This window comes from Ailuropoda melanoleuca, chromosome 2, assembly GCF_002007445.2.
Source record: "Ailuropoda melanoleuca isolate Jingjing chromosome 2, ASM200744v2, whole genome shotgun sequence".
In the NCBI taxonomy this organism is placed as follows: Eukaryota; Metazoa; Chordata; class Mammalia; order Carnivora; family Ursidae; genus Ailuropoda; species Ailuropoda melanoleuca.
In genome coordinates this window covers 42,642,816-42,669,414 of record NC_048219.1, presented here as the reverse complement: position 1 = coordinate 42,669,414, position 26,599 = coordinate 42,642,816, and the positions used below count along the sequence as shown (strand labels likewise).

General features: G+C 36.7%; 1 protein-coding gene across 9 annotated transcripts in view; it reads right to left on the bottom strand.

Moving 5' to 3' along the window:
- Positions 1–26,599, bottom strand: part of LRRC7 (leucine rich repeat containing 7) — a 555,497-nt gene that overhangs the window by 309,878 nt on the left and 219,020 nt on the right. For 8 of the 9 annotated variants that reach the window (XM_034653674.1, XM_034653676.1, XM_034653675.1 and 5 more), the window contains exon 1: positions 20,633–20,832. The exons of the other annotated variant lie outside the window; for it this stretch is intronic. In XM_034653674.1, the coding sequence (XP_034509565.1) occupies positions 20,633–20,821 (189 nt within the window). In that variant the 5' untranslated portion in view covers positions 20,822–20,832. Of the gene's footprint in view, positions 1–20,632; positions 20,833–26,599 lie in introns of those variants that run through there. 9 annotated transcript variants of the gene reach the window in all.

The following is a 26,599-nucleotide window of genomic DNA, read 5'->3' as shown; positions in this document are numbered from 1 at the left end:
AGAGCCAACTCAAAAATAATAGAGTAAAAAATGGTTTTATATAGGTACTTGGTGAAATGGTAAGCTTCTAATTATGACATCCATTTGCTTTTTTTTTTTCTTCCCTCTCTCCCTTCTCTCCACTTTTCCCTTCCTCCTTCCCTTTCTTCCCTACTTCTTCCCTTCTCTCCTTCTCATTCCCTTCCTTCCTGACTGCTGGCATTCAGTGAGCACCTCCGGGACATCTGATACTCAATAGACAGACACAGTGCCAGCACCCAAAGATAAATACCAAAGTATCCGCTTCCTCAAGTATATAGTCAGCTAGTGGTTATAAACACCGAAAACAAAAACAAAAACAATGCAATGTAATAAATACTGAAGTGAAGAGAGGGGCTTTGCAAAGTGCATTTTATTTCAAAAGAAACATATCTAGACCTTGCCTTTAAATTAGAGAATTTGGATGTGTGGATCCGCATGCCTTTCAAACTAGTCTACACCGTTCCCTCATGTTAATATCCACTCCTTAAATGTTCATAGGCGGGGGAAGTGACTGACTCAGATTAACAACTGGCACCCGTGACAAGAGCAGGCAGATGGGTGATCAGAACACGGTTGGGTGAAAATAAGGAGAGTCTTAGTTAAGGCACTGTCAGGAGGGGTGACGAGGAAGACACGCTGAGAGGAGAAATCTTTCCGATTTGGTACCAGTAGTATACAATCAGTCAAAAAAGGGAGGGTTTTGTGCAGTAGTGGAACCGTAGATGGACATGGAAGGTGTGGGGCTGGGCAGCGCTGATAGCATCAAAGACTCAGTAGACAGACACAGTGCCAGCACCCAAAGATAAATACCAAAGTATCCGCTTCCTCAAGTATATAGTCAGCTAGTGGTTATAAACACCGAAAACAAAAACAAAAACAATGCAATGTAATAAATACTGAAGTGAAGAGAGGGGCTTTGCAAAGTGCATTTTATTTCAAAAGAAACATATCTAGACCTTGCCTTTAAATTAGAGAATTTGGATGTGTGGATCCGCATGCCTTTCAAACTAGTCTGCACCGTTCCCTCATGTTAATATCCACTCCTTAAATGTTCATAGGCGGGGGAAGTGACTGACTTAGATTAACAACTGGCACCCGTGACAAGAGCAGGCAGGTGGGTGATCAGAACACGGATGGGTGAAAATAAGGAGAGTCTTAGTTAAGGCACTGTCAGGAGGGGTGACGAGGAAGACACGCTGAGAGGAGAAATCTTTCCGATTTGGTACCAGTAGTATACAATCAGTCAAAAAAGGGAGGGTTTTGTGCAGTAGTGGAACCGTAGATGGACATGGAAGGTGTGGGGCTGGGCAGCGCTGATAGCATCAAAGACTCAGTAGACAGACACAGTGCCAGCACCCAAAGAGGCCTGCATTACATCTCCTGCCACACTCAGCCAACTCCAGTTTCTGTAGCCAGCATACTCTGTTTTGCCTTTGCAAAGCCAGGTCTTCAGCTGAGGCTTTTCTCCATCCCACCCGATCCCACCTCCCTTCTACCCCATCTCCAAGATGAGGCCCTCCCATCTTTCAGGTCCCTTTTAGCTGAAGGGAACACTTCAAATCCCTTCTACAGCATTTTAGCAGTACTGAATGTACATCAGAGAAGAGCTCTTTTCTTCCTCACATAAAGATGGCAACTACAATAAATACCTAAGCATTTTATCCCAGAAAACAGTAAATATCACTGCTGTTGTTTTTGAAATACAGATCTTTTCAGCAACAACTTGTACAAGGGCATTGTCGAATCATTTCTCCCTTTAGAACAGCGAGTTTATTTTAGCGTTTGTCATTGCCTTAGAAGGAAGGAAACATATATCAATTTTATTGGAATCACAGCTGTCAGTTTGAATATACAAGGCATAGCAACCTTGCCAGACCCATTCTACTTGAGAAAAATATGCATTTAAAAGTTTTTAAATGAAAATGGTTTCTAACTTACAAGCCCCTAATTACTTCACTTGATGGTAGTAAGCTAATAACACCAAAAAAGAAATAGGAAAAAAGTGAAAGTGGAATATAGAAGTAGCAATTTAAGTGTTTTTTAATTTTGACCTATCTTAATTGCTGCTAGGCATTTGGGGCAAATTCCTGATATCCTTATAATACTTAAGACAAGTGATATCTATGCGTACGTGTGTATGTGTATGTGTGTGTGTGTGTTTGTTTATGTTTGTGTGTGCATGTGTGCCCAAGGACGTACCTTGGGGGTTTTCTTTTGTTGCCTTTTTAGTAACTACTAGGTGGTAAAAAATCTGGCTAACTGACATTTATAAAAGTATTGGCTTTGTCTATAGAGAGAATAATCAATACAGTGTGAGAGCAATTGGGCTGAATGGCATTTATTTAGACTTTCATATACACACACAAGGTTCTTGTATATCTATGCTTTGATCAGTTATAGGTAACTGAAAATCCAACCTGTGCTGGCTAACCCTGCCCAGGTCAGTAAACAGACGAAAGATGGTATAGTTGGAGTCTCTTTTCCACTTATACTGATAGTGAAAATGTTATAAACTTCGGAATCAAACAAACCTAGATTTGAATTCTGACTCCACCCTAACTGGCCACATGCTGTTGACCAAGTTCCATACATTTTTTCGAAGGCTCAATTTAGCATTTAAAAAGCCCAGCTGGATTGTGTTCTAGTCTTAACCTTATTTTTTTTTAAAGATTTTATTTTTTATTTATTCGACAGAGATAGAGACAGCCAGCGAGAGAGGGAACACAAGCAGGGGAGTGGGAGAGGAAGAAGCAGGCTCATAGCAGAGGAGCCTGATGTGGGGCTCGATCCCATAACGCCGGGATCACGCCCTGAGCAGAAGGCAGACGCTTAACCGCTGTGCCACCCAGGCGCCCCTAGTCTTAACCTTTAACAGTGCACTTTGCCAAGCAGAATTCCCTGACCCCACCCTCCCAGCAAAGCATGATTAGTTGTCTATTGTGGTTTCATATAATCTGTGTAACAGTTGTACAATCCACTTTTACAAAATCATATTATAATTATTTATGAAACAAATATTTAATGAGACCTTAACTTTGAACCAAACAATGTGTTTCCCATTGAAACAAAGATTAAATAGATATAAGTCCCACAACCTAGTATCTTTCTTCCTCAACCCTATTTCCTTAGAATCCAGTAGGTATTCAATAAATATGTATCTAATGCATAATGACCTTAGGTTTGGTAAGTGTCACTGTAGAACTGTAACATGGAGGCACAGTGGAGAGTGAAATAACTGCTCATGAGTGAAGGATGAGGGTTGTGGGAGGACCTGACAACTGGGAAGACTCTGAAGGGAGCATATGAGGCAGAAGAAACAGCATGAGCTTAGAGGCAAGAAAGCTTTGTGTTTGAGCTTTGTGTCTCTTACAGGACAGCAAAAGTAAGAGACAGGAGAGGTAAGCTGTTGGGAAATAATGCCTCACATTAGCATGCTCAGCTGCATGGTTTTATTCTGTAAGTTAAGAGGAGACAGGGAATAGTCTTAGCGTATGTTGTGGCCTGGTCGTAGTTACATTTGGATATATTACTGTTGACTGTGTGAAGAATAAATTGGGGAAAAAAAAATCAGGCTTAAGACCTAATGAAAAGGAGATTGTTCCATTAGTCTGCTAAGAGATGCTGCGGACCCAATAAAGTTTCTGTTTATAGGGTGGAAAGGTAAGATTAGATTTAAGAAATATATAGGTGGCAAAATTGACAGGAGCTGTTGATCTGATGCAGAAGGTAAATGAGTATGGAGAGAATAACAGGGTCCTGCTATTGCTACTGAATGGACCATCAACAACTGAAACAGACTATAGAAAAGAAAATGGGTTTCAAGGGGAAAAACTAGACTTGTTGAGGGGCACCTGGGTGGTTCAGTCAGTTAAGCATCTGCCTTCAGCTCAGGTCATGCATGATACCAGGGTCCTGGGATTAAGCCCTGCTTCTGGCTCCCTGCTCAGCAGGGAGTCTCCTTCTCCCCCTCACTCTACCCCTCCCCTCTGCTGATGCTCTCTCTCTCTCAAATAAATAAATAAAATCTTTAAAAAAAAAAAAAGAAAACTAGACTTTTTGAGTGTGAATATTCAAGTAAATCCAGAAAGCACATGTAAATCTGAAGACTACGAGATAGGGCTGGGCTGGAGGAGGGCACTGCACTGGGTGTTATATACAACTGAAGAATCACTAAATTCTGTCTCTGAAACTAATAATACAGTATATGCTAATAAAAAATGTCCAAAAAAAAAAAAAAGCTTTATTGCCTGGCCTAATGAATTACCTAGTTTTTGCCTTACTTGGCCTTCCTATTCCTTGACAATGTCATCACTCCCTCCTTACAACTCCTCGCTCCCTGGTTCCTATGATTCGGTTCTAAACAGAGTTCAGACTTCTGTTAGCATCCCCCATGCCCTGACCTGTTGGCCTCTGCCCTGCTCCATGTCTCCAGAGAACTAGAACTTCTGGGCAGGCCGGTGACAGTGCTTCACTGGCAATGACAGAAGGAGCCATTGTTGATGTTAATGAGTAAATTCATGCGGTGAATGTATATTACAAGCATTTATGTAGTCAATTCTTAATCATTTAGAACAAAGAAAGAGAACCTTTATTCCTATTAAAGGCCACTGACATAGATAAGACACAACTGAGAGTCCTGAGAGTTAAATTTAACACAATTAACCTTTATTGCCACCTCAAAAAAAGAGAACAAACGTTTAATTCATTTGCTTAAAATTTAAAAACAGAGTTAACTCTCTAGGCAATAAATACCCCCACCACACACACATGCTTTCACTCATGCCAAAATGAAAAATCAACAGTGAGGCTAGTTTTTACTGGGAAATCAAGCAAAAAGATTCTACAAGAGATACATAGAATATTGGCATTTCCTCTAATCTGTGGTCAAGATTTAACTAATTTATTGTTGTTTTGGGTTCCTTACAGGAACAGCAAACTACCTCTTAGTATAGAAAGGATAAATATCTCTAGGGTTTTGTTAAAAACTAATTTTCACATAAATTTTGGAAGAATGGGTATCTGCAAAAGATTTTCTCTCTTTACATCACTGTTAATTTAAAAAAGAAAATAGTTTCCTTTCTATAAAGTGGATTATCATTTCTCATTTTATACAAAAATGTCAGCCTTGTGGTTTTCTTTACAGTACTGTAACTGCTAACAATTGACATTTTGCCAGGCCCCATAACCATACTTCACACACAATGCTTTTTAATCTATAACAATGAAGAAGAATTACCACAAGGTCAATAAATGACAAAAATAAGATGCTGGCAAAACAATCCTGCAAGGCAGGTGTTTTCTCTTAAATAGGGGAGAAACCGAGATGGAGAATCTTCCCCTGTCTGTGATTCAATTTCAAATCTTCCTGATTCTAAAGCCCTAGGACTTTCTACTAACCAGACATTTCACTTCTAACTTCTCTTCCTCTCAACAACTAGAGGCTCTTAGTGGAATTTTGGAGTTGACCTTCAAAGTTAAATAATACCAGCTAGCGGGCAATAAGTGTGAGTTTACATTATTCATATCCTTTCCTTCTCTTGCTTCCTATCATTTCTCAGCACCTGGGGAACGGTTCATTATCTCTGAAGTCTAATGGAGGGTCTCTTAAACTTTTTTGCCACAGTAACTCTAACAACAGAATACAGAGAACAGGACTTGTTATCTTTGCAATATAAATGAATTTTGCATTTGATTCCATTACATATTCATGTTTCTGTCTTAAAACTCTTTCTAACTAATTGTCATTCTAGAAAAATGTAGCGCATGCATGCCATACTAGATCCTAACTCATGGGCTCATATATCTGTACTAATTTTTGGAAGCGAATGTTCACATGGTGATTTTTTTTACATATGACTAGAGGCTAGTTCTATGGAAGGTCAGCCGCATAATCACACTGACCTAATCCTGTGTCCCCATAGCAAGCTGAGAATGGCCTGACTTCCCAGGATTCCCTGGTCAACAACTGGATCTGAAAGTGCTTCTAAATCAGAAAGGCATTCTACTAAGGCAGCAATTTGGAATCACTTTTGGAATGAAATCAGCCTTTAGGGAACCGATGGAGGATTATTTCTCTAGAGTGTAATAAAACATTTTATAGAGAATTTATGCTCTAATCTCTCTAGAAATTTAGGGGATAAATGTACAAAGAAACCAAGCGAATAACAGATGAAGCAACTTCATTTGTACTCTAGAGACAAAATCCTCTATCAGTTCCCTAAAGGCTGATTCCATTCCAGAAGTGAGGCCAAATTGCTGCATTACTAAAATGCCTTCTCTGATTTAGAACCACTTCACATACTAAGGACTGAGCCAGAAAACAAATAACATTAAAACATGTAATAATCAGTTAACAACTATTATAAGAACTAATGGAAAGAATAGATAGAAGATATTGACCCACCTTTTTACATTTACATTTTTACTTTTTATGTCATTTAATTTTCTCAAATGATATTTCGTAATTTACTTGAGTGTTGGACATTTACATTCATCACTGGATCTTACAGATCATTTTCAAAAGAAAAGACCATGATATGGTCAGATCCAGGAAAGGTTAACCCCTGGTTTTCTCTTCCATCTCAATTCTCTTTCTTCTAATTTTTTTTAAAATTAATTTTTTTATAAAGGCATTACATTAGTTCTTTGTCCTCTCCTTTGCATCCTACAATCCCTCTTCTAGAGGTAGTTGCTTTCAACTTTTTTTTTTTTTTTAAAGATTTTTATTTATTTATGTGACAGAGAGACAGCCAGCGAGAGAGGGAACACAGCAGGGGGAGTGGGAGAGGAAGAAGCAGGTTTCCAGCGGAGGAGCCCGATGTGGGACTTGATCCCAGAATGTCGGGATCACGCCCTGAGCCGAAGGCAGACGCTTAATGACTGCGCTACCCAGGTGCCCCTGCTTTCAACTTTTTAAGCTATTATTTCTTGTATTTTCTTCTATATTTCTAGGGAATACACATGTTATTTCTACTTCTTGTTTTATCAATTGTAGACATTGCCTATTTACAGTTAGCCTTGAACAACATGGTTAAAATGCACAGGTCCACTTATCTGTGGGTTTTTGTCAATACAGTTCAGTATTCAGAAACTGTGTTTTCTCTTCTTTATAATTTTCTTAATAACATTTTCTTTTCTCTTATTCTACCGTAGGAATTCAGTATATAACACATGTAGCATAAAATATGTTGACCAACCATTACATTATTGGCAAGTCTTCAGGTCACCAGTAGGCTATCAGTAGTTAAGTTTTGGGGGAGTCAAAAGTTACACATGGATTTTTGACTATGCAGGGGTCGGTGCCCCTAACCTCTGTGTTGTTCAAGTGTCAAGTGTATCTCATATTATGGCAGTTGAAAAACCATTATCGTTTCTCACCATCCCATCATCACCTTTTTCTTTTTCCTCATCTTCCCAGTATACTCACATCCAAAGTTCTTGTTAAGTCAGTAGTTAATGCTGATATTAATAATGTTTATTTGTACACTGTGTTTGTTGTTTACTGATAAAAGATTTTTTTTTCTGAAATTGCTTCCTGTTTTATATGCTTGGTTTTCTATACATTTATCCTTAATCTTTTCCAAATGCTCAAACAGCTCTGTCAAATGCCCAGCAATTACATTTCCAAGTGCTAAAGCACACCAGATCAATTTTATCTTATTTTGATTCTGGAGGAACTCACTCTTGCACCCTGTGTAGCGGGCTCCAGTCCGGACAGATTGCTCTCTCAGTATGATATGCATATGGCTTCCATAGATATTCATTTGCTAGTCCTCTTAACTGGGCACTGTTTTCCCAAATTCCATACCTTCTGTCTGTTGGTTTACTCCCACATACTCTAGTAGAAACCTGAGAGTCACCTGTGACTCACTTTGCATCTTCCCTAAAATATAGATATGAAACAGATGACCAAATCCAGTAAATTTTGCCTCCAAAAAACATTTCCAACCCATGTCCTTTGTTCCATCCTCAGCATTACTATCGGAGGCCAGGTCATCATCACCTCTCACGGATTTCTATAAGTTTTGCCTAACTGGTCTCTTTGCGTCTGGGCCTGTTCTTTTATTTCTATTCTTAGTGCAGCTAGAACTTTCCAAACTATATTTCTGATTTGCTATTGCCAGATAAACCCTTAAATTAATTTCCACATATTTCAGGATAAAATTCAAACTGTCTATCTTAGTGTGGAAGGCCTTCATATCTCTCCAGTCTTGTTTCTCATTGTCTCTTTTGCACTGTGTTTAAGCAATACTTAACTCCTTTCAGTCCTTAAATGTGCCTCATTTGCACTGTCTCCGGAAACACAGCTCTCTCCTCTTCTGGTAAACCCTTATTGTCCTTAAGTCTTAGTTGCAATGTCATTCCTCAGGAAAGATGCTCCAATAAATGTTTCCAAAACACCCATTGCTTCTCCACCCATCATCATAAATGGCATACTTGATACAATTACTTGTTCAATGTCTGCCTTTCATGCTACAGAGTACATGTATCTATTCAACAGCTGTTTTCTCAGTGACTAGGGAAGTATCAGGCACAAAGTAAATAAATATTTTTTCATGAAAAAATTAGTAAATATCTGTAATAGGTTGCAAAGTCCAATTTTCTGCAGGAGCTAGATAACTTCAGTGCTAGGGGCAGCTTGGGTGGAATCTGTGGGAAACTAGATCTGCTTCATCAAATGAGCCCAACAATTTTTACTTAATTGTTAACAATTAGGAATATGGACTCTACCAGATCTTCCTTCTTCCTTTTTTTTTTCCTTTAAAGACAAGCCAGGAATCTGTACTGTTTGATAAAATCTGATATTTTATAAGTTGACCACTAATTCATTAAAGAAAAAAAAAAAAAAGAAGAGGTAGGCCAAAACAAAACATGGCTGCTTGTTTCAGATCTTTGGGTAAAGAATAGCTATGTATTGCCAGTCCTGATCAGATGAGGCTGTTTCAGATCTATTACTATCTTCTGGTATCTTTTTGAGAATCTTAGCTGATAACACATATTATGCATCTAAAACACAATTTGTCATATTTTTCTATAAGTAACCTCTTCCAATATATTTTTTAATAGCGTTACTTTCTCAGTCTCCAGGATGAAAATCTTATCATCCTTAATCCCTCCTTGTTCATTCCCGAATCTAGTAAAATGCCAAATTCTGAAAGGTCTTCCTTCGGATTAGTGAATTGAAAAGGATCTGGAGTGATATAGGTCAAATTTGTGTTTCTTAGTTGTAAAACCTTTGTAAATTCTTGAACCTCATTGTGCTTCAGTGCCCTTACATTTAAAATGAAGAAAACAAAACCTGTTTGTCAAGGTTGTTCTGAGGACAAAAGAGCTGTTATTGCATATGAAGGGCCAGGCACACAGTAGGTACTCAGTAAATATCCATTGTACTTCCTGCCTTCTCCTTACTTGCTCTGTCAGTTGTTTTCTTCTTTTCTGTTTCTACAGCTAGCACACTGGTCCAGGCATATAAGCTAATGTAATTTTAACTTGCCTCTTGCATGTTTTTGGACTACCCCCAACTCAAAAAATAACTTTACAAAATATAGTTACTTTATACATTTAAAGACCTCAATTCCCTTTGTAAATTATATTTCTGTAATCCTAAACTTCATGCACCCCATTCTTCCACCTTATCTGCTCACTTAAAGATCGCCACTTCCCATGCTATCAGTTCAATGGTTCAAGCATTTCTTTAACACATTGAGACCTCTATCATTTGAATCAAATTTCAATATCCTACCTGTCCCTCAAGTCCTACAAACCAGCATCATCTGTACCTATATTTTCTTCTTTCTCTCTCATTAAAATGGGGAAGCATGCCTGTTCCTCTCAAAGGCAACCTCTTCATGCATTCTGTAAATCCTATGTCCTTTTGCTTTCAGGACTTGGAATTATTTTCTTCTAATTTATTCTCATTAGTGTACAAATGTGCTTTAATGTCATTGACCTTGAAAACAAACAAACAAACAAAATACTTACCTTAACCTCAAACTTCTCTCTAGCTTATCTCATTTCTCTGCTCTCCTTCACAGTATAACTTTTTAAGAAAGATGTGTAACTCCATCATTTTCTTTTCAATCCATTTCATTGGGTTTTTGCCCTACTACTCTTATCAGGGTCACTAATTACTTCCACACTAGCAAATACATTGGTCCCTCCTCTGTCATTTCAGTCAGTCTCTTAGTTAACCACTCCGTCTTCTTAAAACACCTTCTGTTCTCTTCTGGCTTCCAAGACAACACATGGTTTCCTTCTATACCCACAGCAGCCCTTTCTCTCCTTGTTCTTTTCTTTTAGCAACAGCAACTCTTTCTAAATCTCTATGCAGGTCCTTCTCTTCAATCTCTCAAATCCATGCCATTAGCAAATCCTATTAACTTTACTGACAAAGCTTAGTCTAAAATGCTTCTTTTTCCTAACTACTCTCAACCTAGTTGAAGCCACCAACTTCTCACCTGAATAACTACTATAGTCTCTAATCTCATCTTCACTCTCCACTAGCCAAAATGTATTCCCATACTGCAGCCAGAGTGGTATTTTACAAATATGCTATTTCACATCACCCTTTTCCTTAAAATCATTCCATGGCCCCTGATCTCACTTAGTATGATATCTTAAGTTCTTCCCTGTCTTAACTGAATTTGCATGATTTAGCCCCACTAACTATCTAGCTTTCCTGCATCTGCATCTTGTACTGCTCTTCCTCTCACTCATTACACCCCTACCTTCCATGCCACTCTCATTCCTGCTCTTGAATATTCCTTCTCCCAGGAATGTTCTTTCTCATATCTGCATGGTTGANCCTTTAAAGACAAGCCAGGAATCTGTACTGTTTGATAAAATCTGATATTTTATAAGTTGACCACTAATTCATTAAAGAAAAAAAAAAANATAAAAAAAAAAATCATTCCATGGCCCCTGATCTCACTTAGTATGATATTTTAAGTTCTTCCCTGTCTTAACTGAATTTGCATGATTTAGCCCCACTAACTACCTAGCTTTCCTGCATCTGCATCTTGTACTGCTCTTCCTCTCACTCATTACACCCCTACCTTCCTTCTGTTCCTTGAACAATGCCACTCTCATTCCTGCTCTTGAATATTCCTTCTCCCAGGAATGTTCTTTCTCATATCTGCATGGTTGACTCCTCTCTGCCATCCAAAACCCAACGTAATTGCCCTCCTTTATTTTCATCATGGCACTTGCTGTTAACTAACATTTTCTTTTAAAAATTACTTCCATTCTTTTTTTGCAGCAATGTAGACTTTGTGAAAATAGGAACTTGTAGGTCTTGCTCAATAATGTATCTCTGGTACCTAGAACAGTTGTCTGCACACAACTGGTACTCAAGAAATGTTTGCTGGATGAATGAACAAATCAATGAATATATTTTACCTAATATTTGTTTTTTTATACCATTTCAAAAAATTGGCAGTAAAAATCAGCAAATGGGTTGCTTATTCAGGTTTCAATAAAATTTGATATTGGGTAAAGGACAGAAATAAGTAATAGGATGAAAAAAAGTGATATGATGAGTAAGACTTCAGTTGGAAGATTATAAAACAATTCAAAAAATGACTAGGGTACTCTGGATGTCCTAGTTTCTCACTGACACATAAATAAGAGATGTTGATACTATAAACCTTTGAAACAGTAAAACATTTTAAATAAAAATAGAAATCAGAGTAAGACAAAAATGATCTAAAATTTTCCACATATAAACTATATTTTTTTACAAATTTGTCCTTCATCTCATTTTCTCTTGATCCCCTATGGAATCCACCTATATTATTTATTTATTGAAAAAAACTATGCATTTGAATGCCAAAATAACTGCAATAAAAGAACACATTTGGAGAAAGATGTTTCAGGCAAGAGATTAAACAGAGTCAAATTTTGATTATGTATGCATCACTCATGTGAGCTTCATTCTGGAGATGGTTTTATATACTCAGATAAATTCTATACCTTTGGCACCAGAGGAGAGAGTGATGCACCATGAATATCTTTGAGGGGGTGACAGAGTTGAAAAGGTCTTTTTTTCCCCCTTATTTAAGCGCAGGATCTTAGGAGGGCCCTCCATAGATATATGTGGGGCTCCTTATGTAAAATGCCAAGGTTATGGATAATTCTGAGTTTCTGAAAGACATATACTTAAGAAATTATTTGTTGATCCTCAATTTTAAAAAATGAGGCAACTTTATTGAACAAGTATGTTTATGCTCTCCATTTGTAAATTTAGGCCATGTTTAATCTAGAGCAAGGCTTTTCATATTTCTCAATCTTGACAATTGTTTAATTAGCAACAATAGTGATAAAAGTAGTGCCTTACATTTTGAAAGATTCCTTTTGAGTAGAAGACAAAAGGATCAATTATCATTCAAATTTTGATAAACTAAAATCAGAATTATGAACTAACATCTCTAAATTTGTCACCCTAAAATATTTTTTCCATGGCTCCTTTGATCTCATTAGATTTCTCACAAAACTAGCAAGTGACCTTGATTTCAAATAATTTTATTTAAAGGCCTGAGAAAAACATGCCCTCAGACTCCTAAATCAGAGGTAGCAAACATCAGTGAATAAAAAGAAAAAAGGAAACAATTAAATTGAAGATATACGATATGTATAACATTGGAGGACACTGTTTTTTGCTTGTTGAGCAGCCATTCCTCTCTTTCCATTAGAACCTTGACCTTCCTTTTAAGGGCATCTCTCATTGCATATTAATTGGGGAGGCAACTGGAATTTGAATCTTGAACAAACATCATGATTGCAAGGAAGTGTTTGGAGATTGCATTCCTCACAAGAGCAGCAGTGTGGCCCATACTGCTACAGAGCAGGATTCTGTGCAGCAAGCCAAAGCTCTCTTGTTTCTTAACCTTTTCCCATGTAAAGTTCTCCAGGATCCTATTAAGTTAACGAGCCCCTGATATATTTCCAATAAATGTTCATCTTTACCAAAAGAAGCCATTTCTCTTAACTCAAGAGTTACTTTTCATTCTACTGCTTTCATAGTATTTTCAGATACTTTATATTATTTGATCCTCATCACAATCTTCAGAAATGAACAGGAACAAATTTGTTAGCATCTACCGCAAATGAAGAAGACAAGGTTCAAAGGGGTTAAATAGTATGTCTGACGTTTCATGGTTAATTAGTATCAGAACTTGGGTTAAACCTGGCCCTCTTTCTCCAGACCTCTTTACATTATATTGTAGTACTTACATGATAATAACCAGTGATTACAGTCACTACTCTTGTCATAATGCTTCCTTCTATTGCTTATCATTTTTATCTATTTAAAAGGAATCTCAGGGTGCCAGGGTGGCTCAGTCAGGTAAGCATCTGCTTACTGCTCAGGTCATGATCCCAGAGTCCTGGTATCAGGCCCGGCATTGGGCTCCATGCTAAGAAGAGAGCCTACTTCTTCTTCTCCCCCTGCCTGCCAATCCCCTTGCTTGTGCTCCCATGCACATGCTTGCACTCTCTCTCTCTCTCTGTGCTGTCAAATAATAATAAATAAGTAAAGTCTTTAAAATAAAATAAATAAAAGGAAACTCAGATGAGTGAATCACAAAACATTAAGTTCAAAAGTGATTTTAGAAGATTTATTCCTTCTCCATCCCCATACATGTAAAAGTACGCTTCATGACACCCTTCCTTTGTTACCTTTGACTGTTTAAGAGTCAGAGAACACATTCCTTAACTTGAGAAAATATCACATGGCAGATCTAATCTATGGACAAAGTACTCAGAGTTTGAGAGTAAAAAAAAAAAAAAAAAAAAGCAGAATGCATGGTATTAGGTCATGGATTGCAGAGGAGGCTCAAAAATTACCCCACCTCACTTCAACCCCCAGAATTGCATCAAAAATTAAACAAACAGACCACTATTAAATGAGAGAATTTTATTTTCTGTGACCTATGCTGAAAGGCTCTAACTCTTCCTGTCCTTCCTTACCTCTGGCCACTGTCAAACTCTCACTCTTCGTAAAATAAAAATAACAGATATCATATTGGAGGAAGCTATCTATGCAGATGTTTTATAACAATGATGAAGTATTGAGGCAGTATCTTAATACTCGTTAACACAATTGAATTGTACAAGAAATCCAGAGATATAGCTTAAGTCTTAAATTTTGTTGGGGGAAACAAGTGGTGGTGGTGGTGAGTGTTATTATTTCAAATAAGATAATGGGAAAAACTTCTTTGGTAAGGTGCTGTTTGAGCAGAGGACTGAAGGAAACAAAGAAGGCACAGGCCATATGGAATGGTGGCAGAGGGAAAAGCAGGGGCCAAGTCTCTGAGCAGAGAGCTTGCTTGGCATTTCTGTGTAGGCTCAGGACAAATGCTACAATACAGTTGTCATAGCCCATTTGCCAGTCATTAACTCTGAGCTCTATTTTACTTGCTGGCTGCTGGCACAATTCAGGTGCATTTTTGCTGCTCATTTATTTTCTGCAGAGTCAATGAGGATTTCTGCTATTCAGGGCTTAGTGACTGAAGCCATGCCATGACAAATTTTCATCAGTCTAAAATATCCCCCCTTTGATAAATTCCTGACTGCTTCATATTGGGTGACCAATGCTTCAGCTACACAGCCCTGTATGAGTGGAAACCATGGAACAGGGGGCACCAAGCAATGGTTTTCAATGTAGCCCTTGCCTGGCTCCTGGCTCCCCAGTGCCTGCCTGTTGCCCTGGAGAAGTAACTGTTAGATTTTGAGCCTTTTTTTCTGGCATTAACAATATGCCTCCAGAAAATTAGCAAGTTCTAAGAATGTATAGTTTAATATTCAAATTAATATCTGTTTCTTTGGTCCTCTTCCTAATTATTTAAAAATAGTTGTATGACTTCCCTATATCTCACCCGTTTTGTGTCCCTCTGAGTGCTTTATGGCATTCTGATAGGAAGCTAGAACCTCTCTTTTCTCATATATAAAACTCATATTTTACAAGTAAAATGCCCATGACCTTAAATTTTAAATGACTTGGAAGATGGGAAATTTCCAGAATTAGTTTTGATAGTACCACACACCTGAGACTACATCCTTTTCTTCTATTCATTATGAGCCAATAGGTTTTTGTAAGCTATAGATATCCAGATCAAAATCAATTGAGATACCATATTTCTCTTACCCATGGAGTTTTTACCTACATGAGCATAATAAAATTCCCAAATTTTACCCCTGTACACACAGTTGCCATGACTACTGGGGAAAACACAGGTAACTTCTAGGCAAGTTCCTATGGTGGGTTTGTACTGTCATTTTGCTTTTTATAGTTTAATTATTTGTTTCTCAGCAATTTTCTTTTTCCTTTCTTTCTCAGGGACATTATCTTGTCTCCTGGTTTTAATTCTCACCTCTAAGTGGCTAAATCTTAAATCCATCTCCAACTCTGACCTCTCTCCTCAGTTCCATTACATTTTGTTTATTCCTCTGTTGAATACCTCCATGTGGACAGATATTTTTATTTGCTATATCAATGTCTAAAACCAAGCTAATAATTATAATGTGTCCAGAGAAATGTAACTAAGATGGGGAAGCATTTACAAAACATGTCTTCGAAAAATGTCAAAAAATTTTGGAAACTTGTTTTGGAAAAACAGAACTTTAAGGCAAAGTATATGAATTCCTTTAAAATATCTGAAGGATCAGGGCAGTAATGCCAGAAGCATAGTTGCTTATCCAGAGAAGGCATGACTTAATAATCTTTGTATCACCCCAAGTGCCTAGCCCAGTTTTAGATGATTAGATAGATGGATGGGTATGGGCAAACATAATTAACATATTGCAGAACATTCTAATAACCCAAACTTTCCAATAATACAATGGTCTGCTTCTAAATTTAGTGCTTTCTTCCACTGATAGAAATATTTATGAAGAGGTTGGATGACTGTTGCGAGAGAAATAATAAGTGGACATTTCTGCCTTGGGTGGACAGTTAGATTAGTTAACACTGGGTTTCTAAAGGGCAGGGCTTCCTGCCAACACTCATAGGAAACCAAGTAAAACTTTTTTTCAGTTACACACTGAGCTTTTAACTTGTTACTGTAGCCTAACCTATTCTATCCTAATGAATACACAGTCTTTGGTAACAGTTTTGGATAGGAATCTAATATCCCATGTGGCCTAAAAGAAGTTAATTAACTTTTCTGGCCTGAATTTGCTTATTAGTAATAATTGAGGGCTAAATTAAATAATCTTCAAAGTTGCACCTATTCAAATATAATACAACATTGTGATTCTGTGAGTCAGGGAAATTTTCTGCATAAACGGTGGTGTTATCACAAATGTGTTGATGCAGCTGGTAGAGTAAAAAACCTACACCCATTTTAGGCAGGGAATTGATTTCCTAGAAGCTGTCTTTGGAGATTTTAGAGATAAAGTCATGCCACATAATTTTTTGTTAGAGAGTCAATGCCCAGAACTATCTTGAGATGTTACACATTCTTACTTTTGTTTTACTCGGGGTAATTAACATGGGTATTATCTTCAACTGTGATAGGAGAATGATGAATACTGATTATTGGATATTTCTCTATTCCAGGTATTTCATATGCATTATCTCACCCAATACTCATTTATCTATTTATCTACTTATCATCTATCATCTATCTCACCACTAGCAACCGCTATTATTTTCCCATTTTTGCTAATGAAGAAACTGAGACTCCCAGAAAATAAAATATCTTCCCAACAGCACTGCTAAAATCTAATCCTATGTTTGTCTGGGTCCAAAGGTCATGTTCTTAATCTCTAAAATATTTCAAGGGTAGACTGTAAAGTTTAATAGGGAGAAAATTTTCTAAGTCTGGTGCTTCAGATTTCATTCCACCCTCTTTTACATGTGGTTAAATTGACCTCATCTGTCAAATTCACTCTCTATGTCTTTCAATTTTGGTCACATATTAGCTTTTCCAAATTATTTCTATTCTCTTTTTAAAGGTTCCTCTTCAGTTTTAAGAGGCTTCCCAGCAATTTTTCTCTTTATTGTTTTTTTTTTTTAACTTTCGTCTTCCAACACTACGTCATATAGAATATGCACCTGTTATGGTCTATTACTCTGTCTATAATTTTAAGTTCCTGGTTCAAAATAACAAGCAAAACAGTATTAAATTATAAGCTGTGTGGGTTTTCTATTACTGTGTGAAAGGCATGTCATTTTGTACTTTTACCTTTTACTACAGCAAATTAAGTAACACAGATTGAACCATTCCTAATAAAAAAACTTCCTGTTCTTTCATATCTATTTTTGCATCTTCTCTGACACAGTCTTGACATATCTTTTTCTAATGTCATTAACCTTGACTCTATTCTATACCTGTTGTGTAACATCTTACAGTAGCAATTCTTAGCCAGCTAGATTATTCTCTGAATAAAATATCAGAAAGAACAAAATAAAAAAAAATTATAAAGGTAATTCTTTTCATAATGTAATACCAAAAATACAAATAATGATCTCATTTACTCAACAAATTTGAGATCACCATGGTAACAATGCCAGGGAAACATAAAGAAAACAATGACATAAAATTGGAGACAAAAAAGGTTTTATTTAATTTAAATTTGAAGATTAAACGCCCTAGAAACTCAATACTTTGTCTACTTTTCCTCATGAAACAATGACTGTATAACATTTTCTTTGTAGTGTACACTGTGGTAATCTCCCCACAGTCCTTGCACTCTTTCCCTTTATGTTGCGGCCAGCAATCAAATCCACAGAGGTGGCCCATCATTGTTTAATTCAATCAAGGTAATCTCATTTTTCTTGGTATAGTGGATTCTATAGCAAAGGGACTGGATCAGCAATGAACATGTAACACATTTAAGGCCAATGAGACCTAAGGATAAGTTAGGACTTTCTTGTCTTTCTCAGGAAAACAGAGAGTTTTTGTTTAACTTCCTGTTTTTCTAATTGCACAAATATATTCATGTACTATTATGATCATATCTCAACGTCAGATAATTCAGACCATATCCCAATATCAAATACATTAGAAGAAAGTAACAGAGAGCTGTTTTATGAAAGCAACACCTTGAATTTGGGAACTCAAAGAAACCTTGAGAGATTATGTGAAAGATCTTTGAAATATATAAAGCATACCAATAATCAAAGATAACAATCTCTCCTCAAATCAATACACTGGGAAATCATATTGAGTCTTTGGTTCACTTGTATTATTTTTATGTATTGTTAATCCAAGCTTACATAGGCTTCTGGTGATTTACGTGATACATGACTCTCCAATGACGCTATCTGCCTAATTCATCGAGTCAAACAATGCTTAGTGACTCTCAATGCCTTTCATAATCTGGGTCCTCCATGCTCTCCCTACTCTACTTACATATTGTTGGCACTCCCTTACTAGTGTTGGCATTCCCTGCAGTTCCAGACTCTTCACAGCTCTACTGTCCCTCTCCTCGCCCTCTCTGTATGTACATCTTAACTTTTGCATCTTTACCTTTTGGTCAAGCCTTCCTGGACCCCCTGTAAGAGTGAAACTTTTCTCTCCAAAGGTATTTGGCTCTTTGGCTCTGATTACACATTATCATTTTGGCCTCTAATGCTTCAGTTTTCTCTGTGATTAGGTGGTTAGATCCTTGAGACTAAGAATTGAGATTGATTTCTCTTGTACCCTCCTAAAGCCTCAAACACCGTATAGTAATATAGATATTAAATAAACACTTGATTGATAAACCATGTTTTTGCTATTTTTCTTACAGAATCTGTTGCACGGATCTAGAAAAAGACTTTAAATAACTAGATTGGCTTAGGGCTCTCAAGATTCAGCAAATAAAAATACAGGATGCCAAGTTAAATAACCATTTTTTTTTAGAATATCGAATGCAATTTTGGGGACATAATTATACCAAAAATATTCCGGTTTTTAGTTTAAAATTCAAATTTCAGTGGACGCCCTTTTTTTCTGGCAATCTTAGATGGGGCTGCTCTAAAAAAATACTTGTTTTTCTAAATTAGAGCTAAATGTCACATTTATGAGTTGTTTAAACTTTATATCATTTTGCTAATCAAGTCCTGCAGTACATGAAGTTCTCTGCATTGTGCCACCGGCAGTGACAAGAGAGAGACTGAATATCCATTATGTGAAAGTCACCATGTGCACAGGGAGGCAGAGAGGAATAAGACGCCAACTGTGCCCTCAAGAAGTTCATAGCCTTTGGGAGAAACAGCCCATTTCAAGCCAGCCTCTATTTCATATGCATCTACACGGCACTCCATGCAGTTAAAACTCTTTTTAAGCCTCACCCAGACCTCCTGATCCCAAATCCAAGACAACACTATATACTTTGGTTGTCAAAAATGAAGTATATTGGTTTTGAAGTACATATTAAATAATTCCTGCCTCTAAAGTATTATATTAATACCATAATTTATGAACCTAAGTGAAAACAATTATTCATAATTTGGTTTGATCAGCACATTATACTCAGAATTTGATAACGAAGTGAGTTTTTATTATGGAAGTTTCCTTTCCTGGTTCCTGGGTATTTAATATGCATTTTTTTTTTAGCATAAGCAATAGAAATGTATTGTAAGACATTTTTTCCCTCTGAGTCATTATGTAAATCTTTCACAGGTAAATGCTATACCAGCTACTTAATATGAGTCACTTATCTAGATGATCATTAATATATGGTGGTTTAGATTTTGAGCCTCTCTGCTGTGTGGCCTTGGTCTGTGTTAGCTAATCTTTTATCATCCAATCTTTTCTGCAGTGCAGAAGAGGAGACAGGAGATATTTTCTTTGCACAGACAATGTCATAACAGCAGTGTGTGTGCAAAGTTCTATATGAGTTAAATTTTTAGCTATACTCTGCTTATACTTGTATGCCATATATTCAGTGATGTCTGTAATAATCAAAGATTCCAAATTCCAGAAATAATAGCATGTTTTTCATAATAGTATTAACTGTGCGTGTGTGTGTAAAAATACTTCTTAGACTTGGAACATATATTTCAAGGATTTAAAACAATGTTTCCTTATCATCAACATAAAAATTTCACTTCTGGAATAGAGGGTCATATCTTTCCTTTCTTTTCCAAACATAAGCTATTGATCTCAACCCACTGATATTGATCTCAATATGTATTTTCATGGAGGCCATTTTAAATTAAAATAAGGCATAATTCAGGGGCATCTGGGTGGCTCAATCGATTAAGTGTCTGCCTTTGGCTCAGGTCATGATCCCAGGCTCCTGGGATAGAGCCCTGCATCAGGCTCTGCACTCAGCAAGGAGTCTGCTTGTCCCTCTGCCTTTCCCCCTGCTTGTGCTCTCTGTCACACTCTCCTTCTCTCTCAAATAAATGAAAATAAAATCTTTAAAAAAACAAATAAAATAAGGTATAATTCATAAAATGATGATGTCCATGGAGCTCAACTGGTCATTAATATATCACATTAAGTTACAAATGAAGTGGTATTAAAAGGTACCAACAAGAATATTGGGGAAAGTTATATCAGTCTGAACAACTTGCCAATTGTCCAGAGAGAAGGCTATAGTTAACATTATCATTATGCCAAGTCTTTGGATATTATGAAATACTCATTTATGGTGTATATTTTAGGTTGTCAAAGATTACCTTGGGTAGCTCTTCAATTTGATTGGCATCTAGATAAAGTTCCTCTAATGTCCGCTCAAAGTTAAAGACCTCCTTTGGCACCTGCTGAAGACTGCAGTGGGAGTAGTCTAAAACTGAGATGATTTCTTCTTCACCTCGGAAACATCGGCACGGCACCAGTCGGCCGATGATTTTCCGTTTGGTGGTCATCTCCAGGCACTGCACTGAAGAAAAAAAAAACAGGAAAAAAAACTGCTTAATTGACTGACTTTGGAGGGCATTCCTGTAATATTAAAGCCTTAGAAATTTAATTTTGGTATATAGTTCATAATTATATAATGGTTTGAAGTTTATATAGGACATGTACATGCATTATATCACTTAATACTTGAATAGCTCTGCAAGGTATGTGAGATAGGTTTCATTCCCATTTAACAAACAAAGAAACGGAAGTCAGAGAGGTTAAGAGATTTCCCATCATCACACAGTTTTGGAATGGCAGAATCTAGCCAGGTTACAATCCTGACTCAGGCAATGCAATTACCATGTTTACATTCTCACTGGACACACAAATCTATATGTTTTTAAATTTTACACAAATTACACTTCAGAACAGAAATATCTGGAATTTGTTGGTATTCAAGTTTCACCCCTAAGGTTTATGATGACCTCTTTTGACCCACAAATTCATTACATTAATTAACATATATTTACTGAATAATCACTATGTTCCAGGCACTGATCTAGTACTGGGATAGAGTGATGAATTGAACAAATTCCCTGTTTTCATGAAGCTTCTATTCTATTGGAGCTACAGATTAGAGATGGATTGGTTTTTTGCTTCCAAATGAGAACCTATCTTTATGAATCTTATGATCTTAATGGGAGAAAACAACTTATAATCATGGTAGAAATTCCTGTAACATCTTTGTCTAGGTTAAACTGACCAAATGTCATGAAATCTTACACAGGCTTGTACCATGTCACTTACAGCACTTTACTAAATCTATTGATTTTCATGTTATTCTTCCAGACTATAAGGCTCTTGAGAGTAGGAACCGTGTTCTATTCATTTTGCATTTGTCTTGGTACTTGACGTGCAGTAAATATTTAATAACAAATGTAGAATGAACAAAGGAATTTTATGGAACCACAAAAGACCCCAAATAGCCAAAGCAACCTTGAAAAAGNGTGAGATAGGTTTCATTCCCATTTAACAAACAAAGAAACGGAAGTCAGAGAGGTTAAGAGATTTCCCATCATCACACAGTTTTGGAATGGCAGAATCTAGCCAGGTTACAATCCTGACTCAGGCAATGCAATTACCATGTTTACATTCTCACTGGACACACAAATCTATATGTTTTTAAATTTTACACAAATTACACTTCAGAACAGAAATATCTGGAATTTGTTGNAATTCAAATTTCAGTGGACGCCCTTTATTTTTCTGGCAATCTTAGATGGGGCTGCTCTAAAAAAATACTTGTTTTTCTAAATTAGAGCTAAATGTCACATTTATGAGTTGTTTAAACTTTATATCATTTTGCTAATCAAGTCCTGCAGTACATGAAGTTCTCTGCATTGTGCCACCGGCAGTGACAAGAGAGAGACTGCATATCCATTATGTGAAAGTCACCATGTGCACAGGGAGGCAGAGAGGAATAAGACGCCAACTGTGCCCTCAAGAAGTTCATAGCCTTTGGGAGAAACAGCCCATTTCAAGCCAGCCTCTATTTCATATGCATCTACACGGCACTCCATGCAGTTAAAACTCTTTTTAAGCCTCACCCAGACCTCCTGATCCCAAATCCAAGACAACACTATATACTTTGGTTGTCAAAAATGAAGTATATTGGTTTTGAAGTACATATTAAATAATTCCTGCCTCTAAAGTATTATATTAATACCATAATTTATGAACCTAAGTGAAAACAATTATTCATGATTTGGTTTGATCAGCACATTATACTCAGAATTTGATAATGAAGTGAGTTTTTATTATGGAAGTTTCCTTTCCTGGTTCCTGGGTATTTAATATGCATTTTTTTTTTAGCATAAGCAATAGAAATGTATTGTAAGACATTTTTTCCCTCTGAGTCATTATGTAAATCTTTCACAGGTAAATGCTATACCAGCTACTTAATATGAGTCACTTATCTAGATGATCATTAATATATGGTGGTTTAGATTTTGAGCCTCTCTGCTGTGTGGCCTTGGTCTGTGTTAGCTAATCTTTTATCATCCAATCTTTTCTGCAGTGCAGAAGAGGAGACAGGAGATATTTTCTTTGCACAGACAATGTCATAACAGCAGTGTGTGTGCAAAGTTCTATATGAGTTAAATTTTTAGCTATACTCTGCTTATACTTGTATGCCATATATTCAGTGATGTCTGTAATAATCAAAGATTCCAAATTCCAGAAATAATAGCATGTTTTTCATAATAGTATTAACTGTGCGTGTGTGTGTGTAAAAGTACTTCTTAGACTTGGAACATATATTTCAAGGATTTAAAACAATGTTTCCTTATCATCAACATAAAAATTTCACTTCTGGAATAGAGGGTCATATCTTTCCTTTCTTTTCCAAACATAAGCTATTGATCTCAACCCACTGATATTGATCTCAATATGTATTTTCATGGAGGCCATTTTAAATTAAAATAAGGCATAATTCAGGGGCATCTGGGTGGCTCAATCGATTAAGTGTCTGCCTTTGGCTCAGGTCATGATCCCAGGCTCCTGGGATAGAGCCCTGCATCAGGCTCTGCACTCAGCAAGGAGTCTGCTTGTCCCTCTGCCTTTCCCCCGCTTATGCTCTCTGTCACACTCTCCTTCTCTCTCAAATAAATGAAAATAAAATCTTTAAAAAAACAAATAAAATAAGGTATAATTCATAAAATGATGATGTCCATGGAGCTCAACTGGTCATTAATATATCACATTAAGTTACAAATGAAGTGGTATTAAAAGGTACCAACAAGAATATTGGGGAAAGTTATATCAGTCTGAACAACTTGCCAATTGTCCAGAGAGAAGGCTATAGTTAACATTATCATTATGCCAAGTCTTTGGATATTATGAAATACTCATTTATGGTGTATATTTTAGGTTGTCAAAGATTACCTTGGGTAGCTCTTCAATTTGATTGGCATCTAGATAAAGTTCCTCTAATGTCCGCTCAAAGTTAAAGACCTCCTTTGGCACCTGCTGAAGACTGCAGTGGGAGTAGTCTAAAACTGAGATGATTTCTTCTTCACCTCGGAAACATCGGCACGGCACCAGTCGGCCGATGATTTTCCGTTTGGTGGTCATCTCCAGGCACTGCACTGAAGAAAAAAAAAACAGGAAAAAAAACTGCTTAATTGACTGACTTTGGAGGGCATTCCTGTAATATTAAAGCCTTAGAAATTTAATTTTGGTATATAGTTCATAATTATATAATGGTTTGAAGTTTATATAGGACATGTACATGCATTATATCACTTAATACTTGAATAGCTCTGCAAGGTATGTGAGATAGGTTTCATTCCCATTTAACAAACAAAGAAACGGAAGTCAGAGAGGTTAAGAGATTTCCCATCATCACACAGTTTTGGAATGGCAGAATCTAGCCAGGTTACAATCCTGACTCAGGCAATGCAATTACCATGTTTACATTCTCACTGGACACACAAATCTATATGTTTTTAAATTTTACACAAATTACACTTCAGAACAGAAATATCTGGAATTTGTTGGTATTCAAGTTTCACCCCTAAGGTTTATGATGACCTCTTTTGACCCACAAATTCATTACATTAATTAACATATATTTACTGAATAATCACTATGTTCCAGGCACTGATCTAGTACTGGGATAGAGTGATGAATTGAACAAATTCCCTGTTTTCATGAAGCTTCTATTCTATTGGAGCTACAGATTAGAGATGGATTGGTTTTTTGCTTCCAAATGAGAACCTATCTTTATGAATCTTATGATCTTAATGGGAGAAAACAACTTATAATCATGGTAGAAATTCCTGTAACATCTTTGTCTAGGTTAAACTGACCAAATGTCATGAAATCTTACACAGGCTTGTACCATGTCACTTACAGCACTTTACTAAATCTATTGATTTTCATGTTATTCTTCCAGACTATAAGGCTCTTGAGAGTAGGAACCGTGTTCTATTCATTTTGCATTTGTCTTGGTACTTGACGTGCAGTAAATATTTAATAACAAATGTAGAATGAACAATGGAATTTTATGGAACCACAAAAGACCCCAAATAGCCAAAGCAACCTTGAAAAAGAAAAAGCAAAGCTGGAGGCCTCACAATTCCAGACTTTAAGATATATTACAAAGCTGTGGTGATCAAGACAGTGTGGTACTGGCACAGAAACAGACCCATAGATGAATGGGACAGAATGGAAAACCCAGAAATGGACTCACACTATATGGTCAATTAATCTTCAACAAAGCAGGAAAGAATATCCAATGGAAAAAAGATAGTCCCTTCAACAAATGGTGTTCGGAAAACTAGACAGCTTCATGATAACGAATGAAACTGGACCACTTTCCTAAACAATACACAAAAATATATTCCAGATGGATGAAAGACCTAAGTGTGAGACAGGAAACCATTAAAATCCTAGAGGAGAATAGAGGCAGTAATCTCTTTGATGTTGGTGGTAGAAACTTCTTACTAGACAGATCTCCAGAGGCAAGGGAAACAAAAGCAAAAATAAACTATTAGGACTTCATCAAAATAAAAAGCTTCTGCACAGCAAGGGAAACAATCAACAAAACTAAAAATCAGGCCAACAGAATGGGAGAAGATATTCGTAAGTGACATATCTGATAAAGGGTTAGTATCCAAAATCTACAAAGAACTTATAAAACTCAACAACCAAAAAACAAATAATCCAGTTAAAAAATGGGCAGAAGACATGAATAGATATTTTTCCAAAGAAGATAGCCAGATGGCTAACAGACATGAAAAGATGCCCATCACTCATCATCAGGGAAATACAAATCAAAACTACAATGAGATATCACCTCACACCAGTCAGAATGACTAAAATTAACAATATAGAAAACAACAGGTGTTGGTGAGGATGAGGAGAAAGGGGAACCCTCTTACCCCATTGGTAGGAATGCAAACTGGTGCAGCCACTCTGGAAAACAGTATGGATGTTCCTCAAAAAATTAAAAATAGAACCAAACTACAACCCATCAATTGTATTACTATGTATTTACCCAAAGGATAAAAAAGACTAATTTGAAGGGATAAACGCACCCTAATGTTTGTAGAAGCATCATTAACAATAGCCAAATTATGGAATGAGCCCAAATGTCCACTGACTGAGGAATAGATAAAGAAAATGTGTTGTGTATATATACAGTAGAATATTACTCGGCCATCAAAAAGAATGAAATCTTGCCATTTGCAACGACACGGATGGAGCTAGAGACTACTATGTTAAGTGAAATAAGTCAGTCAGAGACAGACAAATACCATATGATTTCACTCAAATGTGGAATTTAAGAAACAAAACAAATGAACGTGGGGGAAAAAGAGAGAGGCAAACCAGGAAATAGACTCTTAATTATAGAGAACAAACTGAGGGTTGCTGGAGGAGAGGTGGATGGGGAGATGGGTTAAATGGATGATAGGTATTAAGGAGGGCACTGGTTGTGATGAGCCCTGGGTGTCATATATAAGTGATGAATCACTAAAGTCTACACCTGAAACTAATATCACACTGTGTGTTAACTAAGTGGAATTTAAATAAAAACTTGAAACTAAAAAAAACNCACTTCTGGAATAGAGGGTCATATCTTTCCTTTCTTTTCCAAACATAAGCTATTGATCTCAACCCACTGATATTGATCTCAATATGTATTTTCATGGAGGCCATTTTAAATTAAAATAAGGCATAATTCAGGGGCATCTGGGTGGCTCAATCAATTAAGTGTCTGCCTTTGGCTCAGGTCATGATCC